Source organism: Scyliorhinus torazame, chromosome 2 (genome assembly GCF_047496885.1).
Source record: "Scyliorhinus torazame isolate Kashiwa2021f chromosome 2, sScyTor2.1, whole genome shotgun sequence".
Lineage (NCBI taxonomy): Eukaryota > Metazoa > Chordata > Chondrichthyes > Carcharhiniformes > Scyliorhinidae > Scyliorhinus > Scyliorhinus torazame.
The window spans coordinates 191,100,396-191,122,553 of NC_092708.1; the positions used below are offsets into that span (position 1 = coordinate 191,100,396).

General features: G+C 48.6%; 2 protein-coding genes and 1 long non-coding RNA gene across 4 annotated transcripts in view; 2 read left to right on the forward strand and 1 right to left on the reverse strand.

Moving 5' to 3' along the window:
- LOC140394434 (uncharacterized) overlaps nt 1-16,794 on the forward strand; it is a 66,658-nt gene extending 49,864 nt beyond the window's left edge. Inside the window, exon 2 of the mRNA XM_072481705.1 lies at nt 10,967-16,794. Within this exon, the coding sequence (XP_072337806.1) occupies nt 15,185-16,783 (1,599 nt within the window). The 5' untranslated portion in view covers nt 10,967-15,184 and the 3' untranslated portion in view covers nt 16,784-16,794. The remainder of the gene's footprint in view (nt 1-10,966) is intronic.
- Nucleotides 1-22,158, forward strand: part of LOC140394460 (uncharacterized) — a 104,379-nt gene that overhangs the window by 58,834 nt on the left and 23,387 nt on the right. The window lies entirely within an intron of this gene.
- Nucleotides 17,798-22,158, reverse strand: part of nbeal1 (neurobeachin-like 1) — a 384,125-nt gene continuing 379,764 nt past the window's right edge. For both annotated transcript variants that reach the window (XM_072481723.1, XM_072481715.1), the window contains one exon: nt 17,798-21,444. In XM_072481723.1, coding sequence (XP_072337824.1) covers nt 21,340-21,444 — 105 coding nt within the window. In that variant the 3' untranslated portion in view covers nt 17,798-21,339. The remainder of the gene's footprint in view (nt 21,445-22,158) is intronic.

Here is a 22,158-nt window from a genome sequence, read left to right on the forward strand (position 1 = left end):
TGCACCCCCTCACCCTTAGACACATCCCCTCATCTGCCATTAGTCCCATGTCCATTCTCCAGGGTGGGCGCCCTCCTGTTTCCTCCCCTATCTCCAAGTCTACCCAGTGTGGAGCGTGATCCGAAATGGCTATAGCCGTATACTCCGTTCCCCTCACCTTCGGGATCAACACCCTTCCCAGCACAAAAAAGTCGATTCGCGAGTAGACTTTATGGACATAGGAGAAAAACGAGAACTCCTTACTCCTAGGTCTGCTAAATCTCCACGGGTCTACACCTCCCATCTGCTCCATAAAATCTTTAAGTACCTTGGCTGCTGCCGGCCTCCTTCCAGTCCTGGACTTCGACCTATCCAGCCCTGGTTCCAACACCGTATTAAAATCTCCCCCCATTATCAGCTTTCCCATCTCTAGGTCCGGAATGCGTCCTAGCATCCGCCTCATAAAATTGGCATCATCCCAGTTCGGGGCATATACGTTTACCAAAACCACCGTCTCCCCCTGTAGTTTGCCACTCACCATCACGTATCTGCCCCCGTTATCTGCCACTATAGTCTTTGCCTCGAACATTACCCGCTTCCCCACTAATATAGCCACCCCCCTGTTTTTCGCATCTAGCCCCGAATGGAACACCTGCCCCACCCATCCTTTGCGTAGCCTAACCTGGTCTATCAGTTTCAGGTGCGTTTCCTGTAACATAACCACCATCTGCCTTAAGTTTCTTAAGGTGTGCGAGTACCCGTGCCCTCTTTATTGGCCCGTTCAGCCCTCTCACGTTCCACGTGATCAGCCGGGTTGGGGGGCTTCCTACCCCCCCCCCCCCCTTGTCGATTAGCCATCACCTTTTTCCAGCTCCTCACCCGGTTCCCACACAGCTGTATCTCCCCCAGGCGGTGCCCCCCCGCCCATCCCCTCCCATACCAGCTCCCCCCTCACCCCAGCAGCAGCAACCCAGTAATTCCCCCCTCCCACCCCCCCTGCTAGATCCCCCGCTAGCGTAATTACTCCCCCCATGTTGCTCCCAGAAGTCAGCAAACTCTGTCCGACCTCGGCTTCCCCCCGTGACCTCGGCTCGCACCGTGCGACGCCCCCTCCTTCCTGCTTCTCTATTCCCGCCATGATTATCATAGCGCGGGAACCAAGCCCGCGCTTCTCCCTTGGCCCCGCCCCCAATGGCCAACGCCCCATCTCCTCCACCTCCCCTCCTCCCCCCATCACCACCTGTGGAAGAGAGAAAAGTTACCACATCGCAGGATTAGTACATAAAACTCCTCTTTCCCCCCTTTTTAACCCCCCTCTTTGCTCCCCACATTCGCCCCACCACTTTGTTCAAACGTTCTTTTTAATAACCCGCTCATTCCAGTTTTTCTTCCACAATAAAAGTCCACGCTTCATCCGCCGTCTCAAAGTAGTGGTGCCTCCCTCGATATGTGACCCACAGTCTTGCCGGTTGCAGCATTCCAAATTTTATCTTCTTTTTATGAAGCACCGCCTTGGCCCGATTAAAGCTCGCCCTCCTTCTCGCCACCTCCGCACTCCAGTCTTGATAAACGCGGATCACCGCGTTCTCCCATTTACTGCTCCGAGTTTTCTTCGCCCATCTAAGGACCATTTCTCTATCCTTAAAACGGAGGAATCTCACCACTATGGCTCTGGGAATTTCTCCTGCTCTCGGTCCTCGCGCCATCACTCTGTATGCTCCCTCCACCTCCAACGGACCCGCCGGGGCCTCCGCTCCCATTAACGAGTGCAGCATCGTGCTCACATATGCCCCGACGTCCCCTCCCTCCACACCTTCAGGAAGACCAAGAATCCTCAGGTTGTTCCTCCTTGCGTTGTTCTCCAGTGCCTCCAACCTTTCCACACATCGTTTCTGATGTTCCTCATGCGTCTCCGTCTTCACCACCAGGCCCTGTATGTCGTCCTCATTCTCGGCTGCCTTTGCCTTCACGACCCGAAGCTCCCGCTCCTGGGTCTTTTGTTCCTCCTTTAGCCCTTCGATCGCCTGTAGTATCGGGGCCAACAGCTCTTTCTTCATTTCCTTTTTGAGCTCTTCCACACAGCATTTCAAGAACTCTTGTTGTTCAGGGCCCCATGTTAAACTGCCACCTTCCGACGCCATCTTGGTTTTTGCTTGCCTTCCTTGCCGCTGTTCTAAAGGATCCACTTCAATCCGGCCACTTTCTCCTCCTTTTTTCATCTGTATCCAGGGGGGATTCCCTTCTGGTTTACCATACAGTGTTTTTAGCCGTCAAAATTGCCGTTGGGGCTCCTATCAAGAGCCCAAAAGTCCGTTTCACCGGGAGCTGCCGAAACGTGCGACTCAGCTGGTCATCGCCGCACCCGGAAGTCGGAGTGGACCACCTTGAGAGGCTCGTTCGATGGGTTTGCCTGGAGGTGGAAGCTGTTCATCGACTTCTCCAAGGAGGATTGAGGTCTCAGCTGAGGCGGGGGTGGGGGATGCCTTAGTGCTGAAGGCTGTTCCTAAACAAAGGGACCATCAAAGGTATCTGTGAATGTGTTCCCTGTGTTATTTTCTGCTTGCTTCCTTTTATTGATTCATTCTCTTTTAATTTTTAGAATATTGGAACTCAATTTAAAATATTGTAACTGTGGGAAAATATACTGTGAGCACACATCAGCTTTTCAGAATCCAGACCACAACTCTGACAAGGTATCAATGTAAACACAGCCAGTAAGTTAGATACAAGTGTGAATGTTGGTATGGAGCGCCAATCAGAAGTCACAATTCAGAATTTGTTAATCAATAGGGGGCAAACAAGGGGTGGTACCAAGTTTTGCAATAAACTTGATCTCAACCTATCACTGGACCCCAACTCTTATTAGAAAATAAGAGATCCAACAGGTTACTCCGCTGTATCTCCATCCCACGGAGTGCCCGAGGGCCATCAGACACCCCGAGGGAGGAGGAGGTGATGCGGCCATGCCGGCGCATCCGATGGGCAGTGGGCAGAAGAGGGCAGCACTACAAAACCTGGGACATCTGAGCAGCAGCCAGGCCCCCCCAGGCCTGGTCGCCCCAGGCGTCGGCCAGCAAAGGAGATCCAGGTCACAGGGCGAGAATCACAGCAGGCCGCTTCCACTCCTGATGTACCTACCACCTGGAGATCCACCAAGGCGTAGTGTGAGAGCCCATAAGGCCAGAACGATAGAGTTGCCATGGGTGCAGCACATAGGATAGCGTTAGGAGCTAGGGCACAAACCTGTATATATATGTTCACTTATTCACAGTAAACACATGTTCACAACGTTAGAACCTGCCTCAGTGACCTGTGAGAAGGGTGTGAGGGATGGGCTGGGAAGATGTTGAGCGTAGGCATGGGCCAGGGGCCCCAGTTCAGCCTGCACTCACCGCTCCGGTGTTCTCCCCACCCCCCACCACTCTCCCCCCACCGGGATTGGATGCGATCGTGTGATGGAATGTCCAGCTCACATGCAGAGATCACTCTGGTGGACGGTGGAAAGTTCTACCGTGGGCAGGAGTCAGATGTTGGCAGATGATGCGGAGCACCAGAGCTCATCGCAAAGCGGGTTATCATCATCCTCTATCCCATGGACCAGACCGAGTGTCACTGCCAACCCAGGGTCTGCACCCCGTAGTGTGACAGGTAGGAATCACGGAGTGTGTTGCAAGGAGGGTGTGTGGCGTGGCGCAGGGAGGGTGTTCATGGGAGGGGGTGGGGGGCAGATGTGGAGGTGGGATGGGATCTCCTTGCTACTGGCCAGGCCCCCTAGACCAGTATTTTTCACAGTGGGGGTGGCGACCCACTGGTGGGCCGCATGTTGAAAAATGGGTCTCCAAAAATGATCCCCAACGATCGCCTGATCTTTTTTCCTATTTTCTCTCTGGGTAAATTGTTGCTGCCTTGAACTGGTCCTGTTCAAAGAAAAGCGTGTATATTCATTAAGTTAAATTTAATACCTAGCCAATACACAAACACAATGTCTCATTATGAAATCTAATATTTGGAATGGCTATGGGATCAACATTGGTCTGGTTCTGTTCTGTTTATAGCGCGCATTGTGTATAAGGTGGTATGAGAATAAAGATCTCGCAGATGATGACATAGCCAGCATGAGGATTTTTGATGTGAAGTAAAAGCTGCCTCAGACAATTCAAGTTACGGTTATGTGCATTTCATCAAAAGGAAAGGTAAGAATTGGGAGAGAGGTATATTTTTAAGTGCTCACTGAATCCTGTTTGGATTGTGACTGATCCCTGATCAGTGGACTCTGCCCGAGTCTCAGATTTCTCACCGTGAAGGCAGGCTATCGCTTCAGAGTTTGAAGAGTATCATCATTATCTCACAATCCAACTCATTATATTTCCCCATGTGCACTGAAGTATTTTGCTGTAGAATCAATGTAAAATGAGATGACGGCTGAAAAACGTGGATGGCTGATGCACAGTAAATGAGAGTATTGTCTGATTTCAGGCATTTATTTTGAATGTAAATACTGATAAGAGGAATAGGATTCTCGTATTTCTTTAAAGCTGACTTCAGTTATCCATGTTGATACAATGCTCCGAGATCAGCAAATGTGTTTAGGTAGGTGGGATGGTACACGGCGTGTCGAATTCTCAGATTGATTCGCAGCCTTTTGGTACTTTGGAGCCCAGAGTAAAATCTCGGGTTCGAGTTGGAGTCATCTGACAGGACAAAACCAGCGATTTTAGTGTCAGGGATGTGAAACTGTTTGTCGGTGAGTGAAATTTGCAATATACAAGGTGGAATTATTTTGTTCCCATTGTCGTTTTAAGTATGGAGAACTGAATACAATTTACCGTCATAAGTGAGGAAGATCAATTAGATTAATTTTAACTGCATAAAAGGGAGCACAGGCTCACCTAAGTAGGAAGCAGACGTGGTGTGGGTCGCGAGTGTAATGATATGCATAAGCAATCATTATATAATGATGTAAATGACTTCTGACCGGCAGATGGAAATGTAAATCTACCATGTGACTCTGTACCTTGAGGAGTTGGGAGTTAGTCATGTTAGTGGATAGTCATACTTGCAGTAGTTCCAGAATAATTTTTCAGCATTAGTCATTTGTAATATATTTCTTATAGTTATCTTTACCACGCATTTATTTTATAATAAAACACTTTAACTAGTGAAGAACTGGACATTCTTCTGTGCATCAATCCGACCGGCCAAGCACCAGGACGTAACATGGTACCAGGGCTGAAGATCTACAACAAGATTCTTTGAAGATCCAAAGAACTAAAGAAAGAAGAAAAAAGAAAACATCTTCTGCTAACCTCGTGAACTACTGGCAACTTGTACCCAATGCATTGAAAGACTTTGAAGCCCAGGATGGAAGGTCTGAAGGCATCACACCAGCTTCAAGTCACTGGCAATGTAGATGAGAATTGGTGTGTATTCAAACAGTAAATCATTCTCTATGTTGCAGCTCTTGGTCTGCAGGCACAGCCTGATGAGAGACGTATAGTGTTGCTGCTCACTTTAGCAGGTCCCCAAACGATAGAAATATTTCATACGTTCGTTTTTTGATAACGAGGCGGATAGAAAGAACTAAGAGGAAGTTGTAAAGCAATCTGATCAGCATTGCACTCCAAACAAAAATGAAACATTCGAACGTTACATATTTTACACGTGCACCAGAAGGCAGGCGAATCGTTTGAGAGTTTTCTGACCGATTTGCGATTGAAGGTGCAGTCATGTAATTTTGCTACCCCACAAGCATCGATAATATGCGATCAGATCGTGTTCAGGATTTGTAACAAGGTATACGAGAAGCTGTTGAGAGAAAATGAGCTTCAGCTTGATGATGGTATCAAAATTTGTCATGCCAGCGAGCTAGCTGTACAGCAGATTAGCACTTTGAATCTCAAACATTTTGCCACGAAGATAGGAGAGGAAGCCAACACCATTAGTGTAGTGATGCACACTGGTTCAAAATGTGGTCCTAGCACCAGCGGCCATTTTAAGTGACCAACTGAAAGCTTTATTTCATGCAAGAAATGCGGCAATCGACATTTGCCACGGCAATGTCCAGCGTTTGGAAAAATATGCTCCAAATGTAAAGGAAAAAATCATTTTGCTAAGCAAAGCTTTACCAGTAAAAAAGCGGAACAAACAAAATCAATCAACATGGTTGATGAAGTATGCCTCGGAGACACGTTCTTCGTAGACATGGTTTCTAGTGAGGACAAGGATAGTCAAGGCATGCAAAATAACAGTGTTTTGCTGACGATTTGCAGCAATACTAGAGTAAATGCAAATACTCCAAAAGACAAATGGACAGTTACATTAATGAATAATGACACATTAATTAACTTCAAACTCGATACGGGAGCGAGGGCCAAAGCGGAGTGCGGGCCGGAGCTGCAGGAATTCATCAAGCGCTGCTTCGAGGAGCTGCGCAAGGAGATGCTGGCGCCTATGCTGGCGGTAATTGAAGGACTAGGGATAACCCAGAGGGCCCACGAGGTGAAGATCCAGGAGGTACAGAAAAGAGTGAGTGAGAATGAGGACGAGCTCTTGGGCCTGGCGGTGAGAGTGGAGCAGCACGAGGCGCTACACAAGAGGTGGGCGGGAAGACTCGAAGACCTGGAGAACAGGTCGAGGAGAAATAATCTGCGGATCCTGGGTCTCCCAGAAGGAGTGGAGGGGACTGATGCCGGGGCATACGCGGGCACGATGATCGGGGCGATGATGGGCGCGGAGGCCCCTTCGAGGTCGCTGGAGCTGGACGGGGCACACCGGGTGCTGGCGAGGAAGCCCAAGGCAAATGAGCCGCCAAGGGCGATGGTGGTGAGATTTCACCGGTTCACGGACAGAGAGAGGGTCCTGAGATGGGCCAAGAAGGAGCGGAGCAGTTAGCGGGACAATGCAGAGATCCGAATATACCCGGACTGGAGCACGGAGGTTGCAAAGCGGAGAGCGGGTTTCAACCGGGCCAAAGCGGTGCTGCACCGGAAAGGAGTGAAATTCGGAATGTTGCAGCCAGCGCGACTGTGGGTCACATACAAGGACCAACACTATTACTTCGAAACGCCTGAAGAGGCGTGGACCTTTATACAAACCGAAAAGTTGGACTCTAACTGAGGGTTTGTGAGGGTGGGGGATGTTTGAGGGTTGATATGTGATGGTTGTTGTATATAGGGGGTCAATCACGCGCAGGAAATGTTACACGGGCTGGGGGAGAGAGACAAGGCCGCGACAGGAGCTGCGCCAAAGGGGGCAGGGCAGGCTTTGGAAAGCGCGGGGTTTTTCCCGCGCGCAGGAAGAAAGGCGGGAAGGGGAACGAAGGAACGTATATTGATTGGGAGACTCCCACACGGGGGGTCAAAGGGACAGCGGGGGAAGCCGGGGTCAGCAGGTGTCAGCTGACTTACGGGAATGATAATATGGGGGGAGCAAAAAAGCTAGACAGGGGTCTAGCGGGGGGAGAGGAGGGAGGGAAGGGGGGGGGGGGAAAGGGTTGCTGCTGCACTGGCCGAAAGGGAATCGGACACAGAAGAGGTGGTCGGGACGGAGGGTGAGGGAGGTCCCTCGGCTGGGGGACTGGAGGGTGAGGGAGACGCGGACACGGGACTGGCCCAGAAAAGGAGATGGCTAGTCGGTGGGGGGAGGGGTGGGGGGGGTGAGAGCCCCTCCAATCCGGCTGATAACGTGGAATGTGAGGAGCCTGAATGGGCCGGTGAAGAGGGCTCGAGTGTTCGCGCACTTGAAGGGACTGAAGGCGGACGTGGCCATGCTCCAAGAGACACACCTGAAGGTGGTGGACCAGGTCAGTTTAAGAAGGGGATGGGTAGGACAGGTATTCCACTCGGAACTGGACGCGAAAAATAGAGGGGTGGCAATTTTGGTGGGAAAGCATGTGTCATTTGACGCCAAGACTATCGTAGTGGATAATGGAGGGAGATATGTGATGGTGAGTGGTAGGTTGCAAGGGACGTGGGTGGTGTTGGTAAACGTATACGCCCCGAACTGGGATAATGCTGGATTCATGAAGCGCATGTTGGGGCGCATTCTGGACCTGGAGGTAGGAGGCCTGATAATGGGAGGAGACTTTAATACAGTACTAGACCCAGCACTGGACCGCTCCAGATCAAGGACGGGAAGGAGGCCGGCGGCGGCCAAGGTGCTCAGGGGGTTTATGGATCAGATGGGGGGAGTGGACCCATGGAGGTTTGCAAGGCCGCAGGCCAGGGAATTTTCTTTCTTCTCCCACGTGCACAAAGCCTACTCCCGGATAGATTTCTTTGTTCTGGGCAGGGCGCTCATCCCGAGAGTGGTGGGGACGGAGTATTCGGCCATAGCCGTTTCGGACCACGCCCCGCACTGGGTGGAACTGGGCTGGGAGAGGAGAGGGACCAACGCCCGCCGTGGCGGCTGGATGTGGGACTGCTGGCAGATGAGGTGGTGTGTGGGAAGATGAGGGGGTGTATTGAAAGGTACTTGGAGGCCAACGATAACGGGGAGGTGCGAGTGGGGGTGGTATGGGAGGCATTGAAGGCGGTGATCAGGGGAGAGTTAATCTCCATCAGGGCTCATAGGGAGAAGACAGAGGGCATGGAAAGGGAGAGGTTAGTGGGGGAGATTTTGAGAGTGGACAGGAGATACGCAGAGGCCCCGGAGGAAAGATTACTTGGGGAAAGACGACGGCTCCAGACGGAGTTTGACCTGTTGACCACGGGGAAGGCGGAGGCACAGTGGAGGAAGGCGCAGGGGGCGACCTACGAGTATGTTGAAAAGGCTAGTCGGATGCTGGCACACCAGCTCCGTAAGAGGACGTCAGCGAGGGAAATAGGGGGAATCAAAGATGGAAGGGGAGCCAGGTTTCGGAGTGTAACGAAAATAAACAAGGTATTCAAGGCCTTCTATGAAGAGCTGTACAGATCCCAGCCCCCAGTGGGGGAAGAGGGGATGAGACGATTCCTAGACCAACTGAGGTTCCCGAGGGTGGAGGAGCAAGAGGTGGCTGGTTTGGGGGCACCAATCGGGTTGGAGGGGCTGAGCAAGGGTTTGGGGAGTATGCAGGCGGGGAAGGCCCCGGGGCCGGACGGGTTCCCGGTGGAGTTCTACAGAAAGTACGTAGACCTGTTGGCCCTGCTACTAGTGAGGACCTTTCACGAGGCAAGAGAGGAGGGGACCCTGCCCCCAACAATGTCGGAAGCGACAATGTCGGAAGCGACAATTTCCTTGAATCTAAAGCGGGACAAGGACCCACTGCAATGTGGATCGTACAGGCCGATTTCGCTCCTCAATGTGGACGCTAATTTATTGGCAAAAGTGACATGTTACCGCTCTCGCTGGCGGGTAGAGTGCAGTCGGTCAAAATGGTGGTCCTTCCGAGGTTTCTGTTTGTGTTTCAGTGCCTTTCCATCGTGATTACCAAGGGTTTTTTAAAGAAAGCAGGTAGGAGTATTATGGGGTTTGTGTGGGCGAATAGGACCCCGAGGGTAAGGAGAGGGTTCCTGGAATGCAGTAGGGACCGAGGCGGGTTGGCGCTGCCAAACCTAGGGAGCTACTACTGGGCAGCAAGTGTGGCGATGATCCGCAAGTGGGTCATGGAGGGAGAGGGGGCGCATGGAAGAGGATGGAGATGGCGTCCTGTAAAGGAACGAGCTTGGGGGCGTTGGTGACGGCACCGCTGCCGTTCTCGCCGTCAAAGTATACCACGAGCCCGGTGGTGGCGGCAAAGTTAAGGACCTGGGGCCAGTGGAGACGGCACAGGGGTGCAGTGGGAGCATCGGTGTGGTCCCCGATCAGGGGTAACCACCGGTTTGTCCCGGGGAAGATGGACGGGGGGTTCCAGGGCTGGCATCGGGCTGGGATTAGAAGAATGGGGGCACTGGAGGAGAAGTTTGAGTTACCCCCGGAAATGCTTTTAGATATATGCAGGTGAGGGCTTTTGTGAGGCGACAGGTCAGGGAATTCCCGTTGCTCCCGACACAAGAAATTCAAGACAGGGTGATCTCGGGTGTATGGGTCGGGGAGGGCAAGGTGTCGACAATACACCAAGAGATGAAAGAAGAGGGGGAAGCGCTAGTAGAAGAGTTGAAGGGTAAATGGGAGGAGAAGCTGGGGGAGGAGATCGAGGAAGGTCTGTGGGCTGATGCCCTGGATAGGGTTAATTCCTCCTCCTCGTGTGCCAGGCTCAGCCTGATACAATTTAAGGTGGTTCACAGAGTGAACTTGACGGGGGCGAGGTTGAGTAGGTTCTTTGGGGTAGAGGACAGATGTGGAAGGTGCTCAGGGAGCCCGGCGAACCATGTCCATATGTTTTGGTCATGCCCGGCACTGGAGGGGTTCTGGAGAGGAGTAGCGGGAGCAAAAACTCAGGTGGTGAAAGTCCGGATCAAGCCAAGCTGGGGGCTAGCAATATTTGGAGTAGTGGACGAGCCGGGAGTGCAGGAGGCGAAAGAGGCCGGCATTCTGGCCTTTGCGTCCCTAGTAGCCCGGCGAAGGATCTTGCTAATGTGGAAGGAGTCGAAGTGTGGAGGCCTGGATAAATGACATGGCTGGGTTCATAAAGCTGGAGAGGATTAAGTTTGCCTTGAGAGGGTCTGCGCAGGGGTTCTACAGGCAGTGGCAACCGTTCCTAGACTATCACGCGGAGCGTTAGAGGAAGATCGGTCAGCAGCAGTAGCAACCCTGGGGGGGGGAACGTCTTGGGAAGGGGGGGGAGGGGGGTGGAATGGGGGATTGCTTGGGGGGATGGATGAGCAGGAGATAACATGAAGGGCGGGGGAAACTGGCACGTGCGGAAGAGAGCCAGTGTATAAAGCTATGTAAATGTGTCATTTTGCCATGTATATATCTTGCTCAGTGCGATTTTGTGTTATTTTGTTACGGGGGGTTATTGTTTGTAAGGGGAAAAAATTGTGTTGTTGAAAAACTTTACTAAATATATATTTTTTTAAAAAGAATGTTAGGGTTTTCATTGGCAAATTTATTCCTAATCTCACAGCAAAAATGTCACCTCAGAGAAACAATCAAGAAAGACGATATTCCAATGGTCTACATGAACAGGAATGGCAAGCATTACAAGAAGCATTGACAACAGTGCCAGCGCTGACATTTTTTGACCCGACAAGGAACAAAATATTGACAGACGTGTTGAAAAATGGATTGGGAGCAGCGTTATTGCAGCAAGACAATGATGAAACTGGCTCCCAATTGCCTTTGCTTCCAGGACAATGACAGACAGAGAGCGTGGGTATGCTCAAATTGAAAAACAATGCTTAGGTTTAATTAATGGTCTTACGAAGTTCCATTACTATGTATATGGTCTGCGAACGTATATAGTGGAAACTGACCACAGACCACTTGTAGCAATATTTTAAACAAATCTGAACGAGATGTCTCCTAGGATCCAGCACTTGAGGATAAAGCTACAAAGATATGATTTTGATCTAATCTATACGCCAGGCATCTCATCGTAGCCGATGCATTATTTCGAGCCACAGGCATGGAAGAGATACACCAGATTGATGAGGATGTTCAAGCCCATGTAAATCTGGTCACTGAATCCCTTCCTGTATCTGATGGCAAATTAAGATTGATAAAGGCAAAAATTACCAAAGTCGGTCTTATAAAAGGTGATAAAATATCTCCACGATGGATGGCCTAAAGGTTCCTGCTCCAGCTATTACAATGTGAGGGCAGAATTAAGCAATGCCAATGGGATTTTCCTTCGACACCAAAGGATTGTAATTCCACACTCGTTCAGGTCGATGATTCTTCAAAAACTTCATGCACGGCACTTGGGAATAGAAAAGTGTAAGAGCCAAAAGTAGTTTATTAGCCAGCCATCAACAACACTGCTCTAGACGGTGAACCTGGAGGTGATGAGAGCATCTTATGCACTCTGGCTCAGGTGCCTGTTATGTGGTCTCCTGTGTCTGCCTGGCCCCCATGTCTTGCCCATCCTTGCCCTTCCCCGCATCCTCCTTGTCGGACGAGGCCTGGCATTCATCCTCCTCCTCCAGCACATTGCCCGTCTGCTGAGCAATGTTGTGGAGGACTCAGCAGGCTACCACGACATGGAAGACTTCCCTAATGCTATACTGGAGGGTCCCTCTAGAGTGGTCCAGGCGCCTGATCCGCATCTTCAGGATGCTGAAGCCCCTGGTCACTGCATGGCCGTTGTTGTAGCGGGTCTGGGCCCTACGTCCTCGCTCTCCCTTATCGGCCACTGTGCCTGCTTCCCAATATCTGAAACCACAAGTGAAACTCACCGTCGTTAATTCCCCCTGGCGAAGGCGGAGCATTGTGAAGGCCCCGGACAATGGCGGGTCAGGCCCGCTAATTATGGCGAAAGCCATTTACTGTACTTTCCTCCCACGATTCTGAAAGACGTGCTGTTAGGTGAATTGGACATGCTGAATTCGACCTCTGTGCACCCGAACAGGCACCGGAATGTGGCGACTAGGGGCTTTTCACAGTAATCTCATTGCAGTCTTAATGTAAGCCTTCTTGTGACACTAATAAAGGTTATTATTATTACTTGCGGAGTAGAATGCATTGATGCTGTTGTCGATGCATTGGCGTCATGGCATTCTGCTGTGCGCCTAGCATCAGCCACGATTTATGGCTTCACAACCTATTCTTTACCCAACTGCCTTTCCCTATTTCGGTGTCAGCTGACGGAGAATCCCACCTGTTGTGTTTCAACTGGATAAGATGATGCAATGAATGGGAGGAACCAGAGTATCTGGCATTTTACAGAAAAGTAGGCAAATGGCCGCTAAATGTCCTACAACAAGGACATCTATGCAAGACTGCTGTTCATAAGCACCTCTTCCACAATAGTCCTCAACACCAGAGCCCCACAAGGATGTGTGCTCAGACCTCTACTGTACTCTCTATGCACCCATACTGTGTGGCAAGATTTAACTCCAACTCAATCTGTAAGTTTGCGGATGATACAACGGCGGTGGGCCATAAAACAACGACGAATCAGACTACAGGAGGGAGATAAATCACTTGGTTGCATGGTGTACCGAAAACAACCTCTCTCTAAATGTCGGAAAGACCAAGGAGATGATCATCGACTTCAGGAAGTTTAGCACGACACACACTCCCGCATGCGTCAATGGCTCCGAAGTGGAGATGGTCGATAGCTTTAAGTTCCTGGGGGTCACCATCACCAACAGTCTGTCCTGGTCCACTCACGTTGATGCAACAGTCAAGAAAGCCCAACGACGCCTCTACTTCCTATGGAAGCTCAAGAAATTTGGCATGTCTGCATCAACTCTCACAAACTTCTACAAATGTGCTATAGAGAGCATCCAATCCGGCTGCATCACACCCTGGTATGGCAACTGCTCGGTCCAAGATCGCAAGAAACTGCAGAGTGTGGTGAACTCAGCCCAGCGCATCACACAAGCTTGCCACCCCCACATTGATTCTGTCTACACCTCCCGCTGCCTCAGGAAGGTAGTCAGCATTATCAGAGACCCCTCATACCCAGGCATTGCTTTTTTCCAGACCCTTCCATCAGGCAGAAGGTACAGAAGCCTGAAGACCTGCACATCCAGACATAGGAATAGCTTCTTCCCCACAGCTACAAGACTCAACGGCTCCCCCTCGGACTGATCTGATCCCTGTAAGAACACTATTCATGACACCCTATGCTGCTCTGGCTCATGTATTTGCTTTGTTTGGCCCCTTGTTCCGCACTGTAACCAATCACTGTTTGTCGATGTACCATTTGTTAATGTACTCCGTTGATCATTTTTTTTGTGTACTGTGTACATTCCCTCGGCCGCAGAAAAATACTTTTCACTGTACTTCGATACGTGACAATAAATCAAATCAAGTCGGTACGGCGGTTAGCACTGCTGCCTCACATCGCCAGGGATCTGTGTTCAATTCTGGCTTTAGGTGACTGTCTGGGTGGAGTTTGCACATTCTCTCAGTGTCTGTGTGGGTTTCCTCAGAGTGCTCCAGTTTCCTCCCACAGTCCAAAGATGTGCAGGTTAGGTGGATTGGCCATGATAAATTGCCCCTTCGCGTCCAAAGGTTAGGTGGGGTTACGGGAATAGGGCAGAGGATTGAGCCGAGGTGGCTGCTCTTTTAGAGGGCCAGTGCAGACTCAATGGGCTCCTTCTGTAATGTAGGGATTCTATGAAATTTCAATTGGGAGCTGGAAGTCAAACTATGAAGAAAGTTTCTGAAGTCTTCAGCTGGAGATCCTGCATTGTTCGGACAGAATTCAGGCCTACCTTTTAAAACAAGCAAGTATTCCTGGATCTGCTAACTGTATTTAAAAGTGGATTGAGATTGCAGATGGGTTTGTTGTTTGAGTGGGAATAAAGATAGCAGTTAAGTGTCACTGTTTAGATTAGCAGTGTTTAAGAGGTCATTATAAGCTCATTTTGTGTGTGATGTTAAAGATATTTTAATACTGTGTTGGTAATAAATTTGCTTCAATATCCATATACCTGCTGGAGCAAGGTATACTTTCCTCACAATCTTACAAAACTAAAATAAAATATTGGGATTGCTGTCCATGATCCTAGCCACTGTTGGGGTCTGGTCCAGATTGTAATAAAATAAATGGAAATGGAGGCCAAGTTGGTTACGGAAGACTTTGGAGGAGGGAAGGAATTGAATTATGTGCGGTGGGGAGCGAGATAATTTGGGTTTGAGAAAGAGATTTAAAAATAAATAAATTTAGAGTACCCAATTCATTTTTTCCAATTAAGGGGCAATTCAGCGTGGCCAATCCACCTACCCTGCACATCTTTGGGTTGTGGGGGCGAAACCCACGCAGACACGGGGAGAATGTGCAAACTCCACATGGACAGTGACCCAGAGACCGGGATCGAACCTGGGACCTCGGCGCCGTAAGGCAGCAGGGCTAACCCACTGCGCCACCGTGCTGCCCTAGAGAGAGAGATAAGGGGTTAATGTCTGCAGGTGACAGACGGAGTTTGACCTGTTGACCACAGGGAAGGCAGAGGCACAGTGGAGGAAAGCGGAGGGGGCGACCTACGAGTATGGGGAGAAGGCGAGTCGGATGCTGGCACACCAGCTCCGTAAGAGGATGGCAGCGAGGGAAATAGGTGGAGTCAAGGTTGGAAGGGGAGCTACGGTGCGGAGTGCGACGAAAATAAATTAGGCATTCAAGGCCTTCTATGAGGAGCTGTACAGATCCCAGCCCCCAGCGGGAAAAGAGGGGATGAGACGATTCCTAGACCAACTGAGATTCCAGAGGGTAGAGGAGCAAGAGGTGGCTGGTTTGGGGGCACCAATTGGGTTGGAGGAGCTGAGCAAGGGTTTGGGGAGTATGCAGGCAGGGAAGGCCCCGGGACCGGACGGGTTCCCGGTGGAGTTCTACAGGAAGTACGTAGACCTGTTGGCCCCGCTGCTAGTGGGGACCTTTAATGAGGCAAGGGAGGGAGGGACCCTGCCCTCGACAATGTCGGAGGCGACGATTTCTTTGATCCTAAAGCGGGACAAGGACCCACTGCAATGTGGATCGTACAGGCCGATCTCGCTCCTCAACGTGGATGCGAAGTTGCTGGCAAAAGTGCTGGCTACGAGGATCGAGGACTGTGTCCCGGGGATGATTCACGAGGACCAGACGGGATTTCTAAAGGGCAGGCAACTAAACACCAAGGTGCGGCGGCTCCTAAGCGTGATAATGATGCCATCGGTGCAGGGAGAGGCGGAGATAGTGGCAGCTATGGACGCGGAGGCCTTTGACCGAGTAGAGTGGGAGTACCTCTGGGAAGTGCTGCGTAGGTTTGGGATCATGAATCCCAAGGCCTTTTTTAAGAGGGTAGGCAGGAGCATTATGGGGTTTGTGTGGGTGAATAAGACCCCGAGGGTAAGGAGAGGGTTTTTGGAGCACAGTAGGGACCGAGGAGGGTTGGCGCTGCCGAATCTGGGGAGCTACTACTGGGCAGCAAATGTGGCGATGATCCGTAAGTGGGTGATGGAGGGAGAGGGGGTGGAATGGAAGAGGTTGGAGATGGCGTCCTGCAAAGGAACGAGCCTGGGGGTGCTGGTGACGGCACCGCTGCCACTCTCGCCGTCAAGGTACACCACGAGTCCGGTGGTGGCGGCAACGCTAAAGATCTGGGGCCAGTGGAGACAGCACAGGGGTGCAATGGGAGCCTCGGTGTGGTCCCCGATCAGGGGTAACCACCGGTTTGTCCCGGGGAGGATGGACGGGGGGTTTCAGAGCTGGCATTGGGCGGGGATTAGAAGAATGGGGGACCTGTTCATTGATGGGACGTTTGCGAGCCTAGGGGCACTAGAGGAGAAGTTTGGGATACCCCCGGGAAATGATTTCAGATACATGCAGGTGAGGGCGTTTGTGAGGCGGCAGGTGAGGGAATTCCCGTTGCTCCCGGCACAGGAAATTCAAGACAGGGTGATCTCGGGCGTATGGGTGGGAGAGGGCAAGGCGTCGGCAGTATACCAGGAGATGAAAGAGGGGGAGGCGTTGATAGAGGAGCTGAATGGTAAATGGGAGGAGGAGCTGGGGGAGGAGATTGAGGAGGGGCTATGGGCTGATGCCCTAGGTAGGGTTAATTCCTCCTGCTCGTGTGCCAGGCTTAGCCTGATACATTTTAAGGTGGTTCACAGAGCGCACTTGACGGGGGCGAGGCTGAGTAGGTTCTTTGGGGTAGAGGACAGATGTGGGAGGTGCTCAGGAAGTCCGGCGAACCATGTCCATATGTTTTGGTCATGCCCAGCACTGGAGGGGTTCTGGAGGGGAGTGGCGGGAACAATATCTAAGGTGGTGAAAGCCCGGGTCAAGCCAAGCTGAGGGCTAGCAATATTTGGAGCAGTGGACGAGCCGGGAGTGCAGGAGGTGAAAGAGGCCGGCATTCTGGCCTTTGCGTCCCTAGTAGCCCGGCGAAGGATCTTGTCTTGTGAAGGGAGGGGGGGAAGGGGGGTCTGCCTGGGGGGTATTTGAGCAAGAGAACACATGAAAGATTTGGAAAACTGGCATGTACGGGAGGAATTCAGTGTACAAAGCTCTGTAACATATCGTTTTACCATGTTTATATCTTGCTATGTGCGTTTTCTTTCTATTTTGTTACGAGGGGGGGGGGGGGGGGGGGTTGTTTGTAAGGGTGACAAATTGTGTTAAAAAACTTCAATAAATATATATATTTTTAAAAAAATGTCTGCAGGTGATGTTAAATAAGAGTTTGGCACACAGGGTGTAGGCAGTGAGGACAGCAGTGATGGAAGTGCAAGATTCAGTTAATTCATAAATCTGGAATTGTAAACTAGTTTCAATATGGTGATCAGGAAACTTTCATCGATTGTTGTTAATAATGTCCTTTTGGGAAGGAAATCTGCCACCTTACCTGCTCTGGTCTGCATGTGACTCTAGACTCACAGCTGAGACGAATGCAGGATTTTAGATATATTGGAAGATAAACATTTGTAAAGTTAAAGATTAAATGCCTGGGTTAGAGTGTGCTTGACTGCAGTAGTCATGTTTTTAAAAGAATTTTGTTTTGCAAGACCAGAAAGCTTTGCAGATTATAAACAAGGAACTTAAATGCCCTGAAGCCTTGTTTTAAGTTATATTTCTACAACAATGTCTTTATGTTGCTCCTCAAACAGCGTGGAGAGGACAGTTTTACCTCTCACGTCACATTAATCCAATCCCTTTAGCTTGTGAGAAAAGGTTGTCATTGGGTAGATCAGTGGGTTTTTGTTTCTTAAATTAAGACACTTTACTTTAAAATTCTTTATTATTCCAGTGCAAAAATGCTGCAACAGTCCTTCCTATTAATATTTACACAAAACACAAACATCACACCCCTTAAAAGTCCCATCTTTATTGCCTTTAGTCCTATTGATTCTGTATACAAAGCTAATCTGATAAATTTGTTATGTACAGATAATGTGTACATCAGAGCTTTACATTTTACAATCTGGAGTACCTGAAAAGTGCAAAAAAAAAAGGAATCCTTCAACAAATACACTATATATATATTTTTAAAAAAATCAAATATACAAGCAGAGAAGTGTATGGTTAAACTCCAGGACAATCTAAAATAAAGTTAGGATCTGTCACCTCCTGGGCACCGCACAAACGTGGCTGGAGACATGGTTGATGAGATTTTTCTTTAAAAATCATAGAATATCAATATTATACACAATTCACTTCCACAAATCAGATTTAAAATCAAGAGACTAAAGCACAAACACCCAATTTGGCAAAAAACATTTCCCAAAATGAATTGTACATGATAAACTATTTCTGTAGTAAAATGCCTAAGCAGTTATTGGAAAAACTATAAAGTCTGAATATTTTCCTCAATTTATTTATATTACCTTAATTAGTTTCCTGATACAATTATATACTATGATCAAATAATGCTTGCATGGAATGGTAATCCTAATTCGAATGAAAAAATCTATTGGGATCACATGGAAGTCCAGTTTAGGTTTGCAGCGATCTAGGTCCAAATGCAATGTTGCAGCAGATCCAAGTTCCTGATTGAGCCTGCATTAGACTAACATGGAATGATGAATTGGGTTGAAGAAACATTCAGCTGGAGTGAGTGGGTCTTGTTGAGATAGTTAACAGGACAGTTTGAGATCCTAATACCTGCAAGGCCTGATCTGCATCGGACTCACAGTTCCTTAGCTATCATACCAAGTACACACAACCTCGGTTCACTGGCAGCTAGACACTCCGCTTGACATTGTGGCTCCTAACCTTGTGGACTGGCGTTACTATTTGAGTTGGTTAAGTGACTTCTGAGTGACAGAATGTGGTGAATGAGCCATGCATCTCATCCCTCGGATAGGCCTTACTCAGCAGAATTTTCTTCCTCCTCATCAGCATTTAGAAACAATACGAGAATAAACCTACCCTTCAAAACACAGAGCAACTCCAGGCAATGTGCGAGGCCAGTTTCACCAGCACAGACCAACAGATACAAACACTGCAGATACCCAATTTGCGATCTCCTTAAAGCCCATTTTCACATGCACTAAAATAGGGAAATGCCCTGCCCTCTCTTTGCTAACAAGAGGAAAACGGAGCTGGTCATTCAAAGGGATGGAAACACGAAGGGAAGGATCATACAAATGATTTAATATTTGTTCATTAATGTCATTTGGTCTCACAACCCAACACACTCTTGGGTCGCTAGGAGGTGAGAGTTTAGGGTGTTTTCATGATAATGCTGCTTTACAAATGCAAGACATCATTTTAGAAAAAAAACAATTAAAGACAGTGGCAAAACAGAGATGGTTTCTGAAACTCATGCAAGTTACCCTCTTCTTTCACTGATCTGAAACACCTTTCTATCCATCTGTTTAATAACATCTCCATGTTACAGATATAGACAATGTTCAGATTATTGGTGTACAGGATTGAATGAACTCATACATTTCCCTACCAGGCACATGCCACTTCTAAACAAGGCAGTGGCTCCACTTGCCAGCTCTGCTGGCTGAAGCTAAATTTATTCCTATATAGAAATAATGTGATCATTGAGCCACCTGTAAAGCAATAGAATTTAATCCTGGGAGAAGAGCAAATCTGCCCAATGCACCAATTAATCCCTCAACTCCGTGGCTGTACACATTCCTTTTAGTGTTCAATTTTAAAAACGGTCTCCTTCACCTTCTGAATTTGCCCTCACTCAGAATAAAGTTAGGCTGCACTCTTTGCACCCTTCACCAAAAAATATATACATTTGTAGCTCATAGGCCACATATGTCAGGCTGTGCCTATGATTTATACCTTTTTTTTATTACTCAATCCTACTCTACCTCCATCTCTCTTCTCAGCCTCTCCCAGTTGTAAACATATGGAGGCCTTTCACAATTCCACTTGCCCAATATCCCGCTCTCATCAGTAGAAATCATCTTTGAAGCCGATGGCTCAATAAAATGGTGGACATATACCATGCCTTGCGGTGGTATGTCGCTCCGACCACGAGATGCCTTTACCGTGCAGTGTCAGCATCGGTATCATGACAGGATCCACAGCACAAGCATCTACCCCTAATGTGCAGGTAGTGATGAGGTCCTGAAGTTGGACTTCCTATTCACCCACTTCCTATTCATCCACTTTTCCTCTCTCTTTATTTCACATTCTAACCCCCCCCCCCCCCACAGCAGCCGGTGGAGCAGGAAGACACCGCCACAATTTATTATTCTATCCCCTGCTCCTTAACAAGAGGTAAGCTAGGTTGCAGGGGGCTGAGGGGGATATAAACATATTTAAATCCTGCTTTGGGTCCCTTCTGCTAGCAGCTGGGAAAGTAGTTTACACCTCGGGCAAAGTAGTAATTTGAAGAGAAAAAAATTAAATAAAAATAATTCTGATTCCATAAATTATGTTTACAATATAAAGTGCACGTAGAAGAACAGTACAACTGGGAAATAGAGGTTAATAGTGTGCAACAGTACTGATTAATGAGTGGGCATGCAAAACAAAATCATATCACCAGGAAGTATTGCGCTCGATTAACATGAAACAGAGCTAATGATTTTTAAAAAGTTTTGTTAGGCAAAGGATGTCAGGGAGCGGAAGGTTGGAGAAAGAAAATTGTTCCGAAGATTTCAAGTGTGTGCAGCTGGGGCTGGCTGGTATTTCCCGTCTGGAGTTGAAAGTCATTGCGCTGAGCAAGAAAGAAAACCTATCACCTCTTCAGCCTTAAAAGTAGATGGCAAGTAGCCACAATGGGTTACTGCCTTGAGGTTGCAAGATCTTTCCTCACAGGGACACAATAGCCGGTAAGTCGCATCCATTCTCTTCCAGAGAGAGACCCTGATGCAATGAGCTCCCTATTTCAGCGCTGGCTAATGTGAAAGCGTCGTTTTGCTGCTTCGGTAGATATAAAATAAGCCAATAGGATTCATTCTTTAACCAAAGAGGAGCCATGTTGCACTCAAAACGTTAACTCTTCTCTCTCCACGGATCCTGCTAGACTTGCTGAGTTTTTCCAGCACTTCCTTTCTTTATTTCACTCTCAACTGATCCTGTTAAGTGTTTTAAAATGCCCAAGTGACAACATTCGAAAAGTAATCTGCCAGTGCTTTGATCCTCTGAGGAAAGAAAAGCCAAAAAGTAAGAGAGAGCCCGGCCTTCTTTGCACACACACAGTCAGAAATATTTCTTAGGGGCAGAGGTGGGCTCCATTGCCATCTAGGGCAGGATCCAGAGAAAGATTCTTCAGAAATACAATCTGTGCGGCACGATCAGAAACGGGTGCGCTGATTTGTTGCATAGTCTCATTTGGCCAACAATCAGATGGAGAAAAGAGGAAAATCAGAAACTATCAGTAACAGCAGACAGGAAGCCACGGGATTTTTTTTCTCTCCTTCGGTCTTTTGTTCCCATCATTTGAGTTCACTTTGGGGGTTGTACTCAGTTTCCCCGGACGAGATCTGGTTCAGACGCTTGCTGGAACCCCAAAGTTTCCTGGAGAGTTGCCCTGAGCGCATCTGTTGGTGGGAGGAAGAGAGAAAGCAGAATAGAGGGGAAAACGATCAGCAGTTTGAAAAATCTAGTAAAATTAATTCAGCAAGAGCTAAATGCTTCCAGCATCCCTTGTTCACGATGAACAACATTCACACAAAGCAAACCCATGTATATTAGTTGTGCGATAAAAGTGATGAGAACAAATTCACAGACTCAGTATGATTATGATGCAGGAAACATAGAAACATACAAAGTAGGAGCAGGAGGAGGCTCCTCCTGCTCTGCCATTCATTATCATAGTGGATCATCCAACCCAATAGCCTAATCCCGCTTTCCACTCCTGAGGAAGTGTACACCCTGGGGGAATCTAAAGGGGTTTGCGTCCAATTCTTTAAATCAACATCTTAAATGTACAGATTTTGTAGGGGTTAAAATTTAACTACATCCATTTAGAGTCAGGACATGTATATTTCTTTATGGGTCTTGTAGGCACCAGCATAGAATAGAAACAGCTGCCATTTTTGAGATAGCAATCATCATGTTGGGATTAATGGATACTCTTTACCCGAGGGAAGGGCACAAACAAAGCAGATCTGATGTAAAAGTGAACTGGTGCAATTAAAAAAATTTTTTTTACAATCCAATATTAATCCTTTTTTCAAAATAAAATCTATGATATATGTTCTTATCTCTTTCCTTTCCCTTACATTTTGGATCTACAATCCTGCTGCATGCAA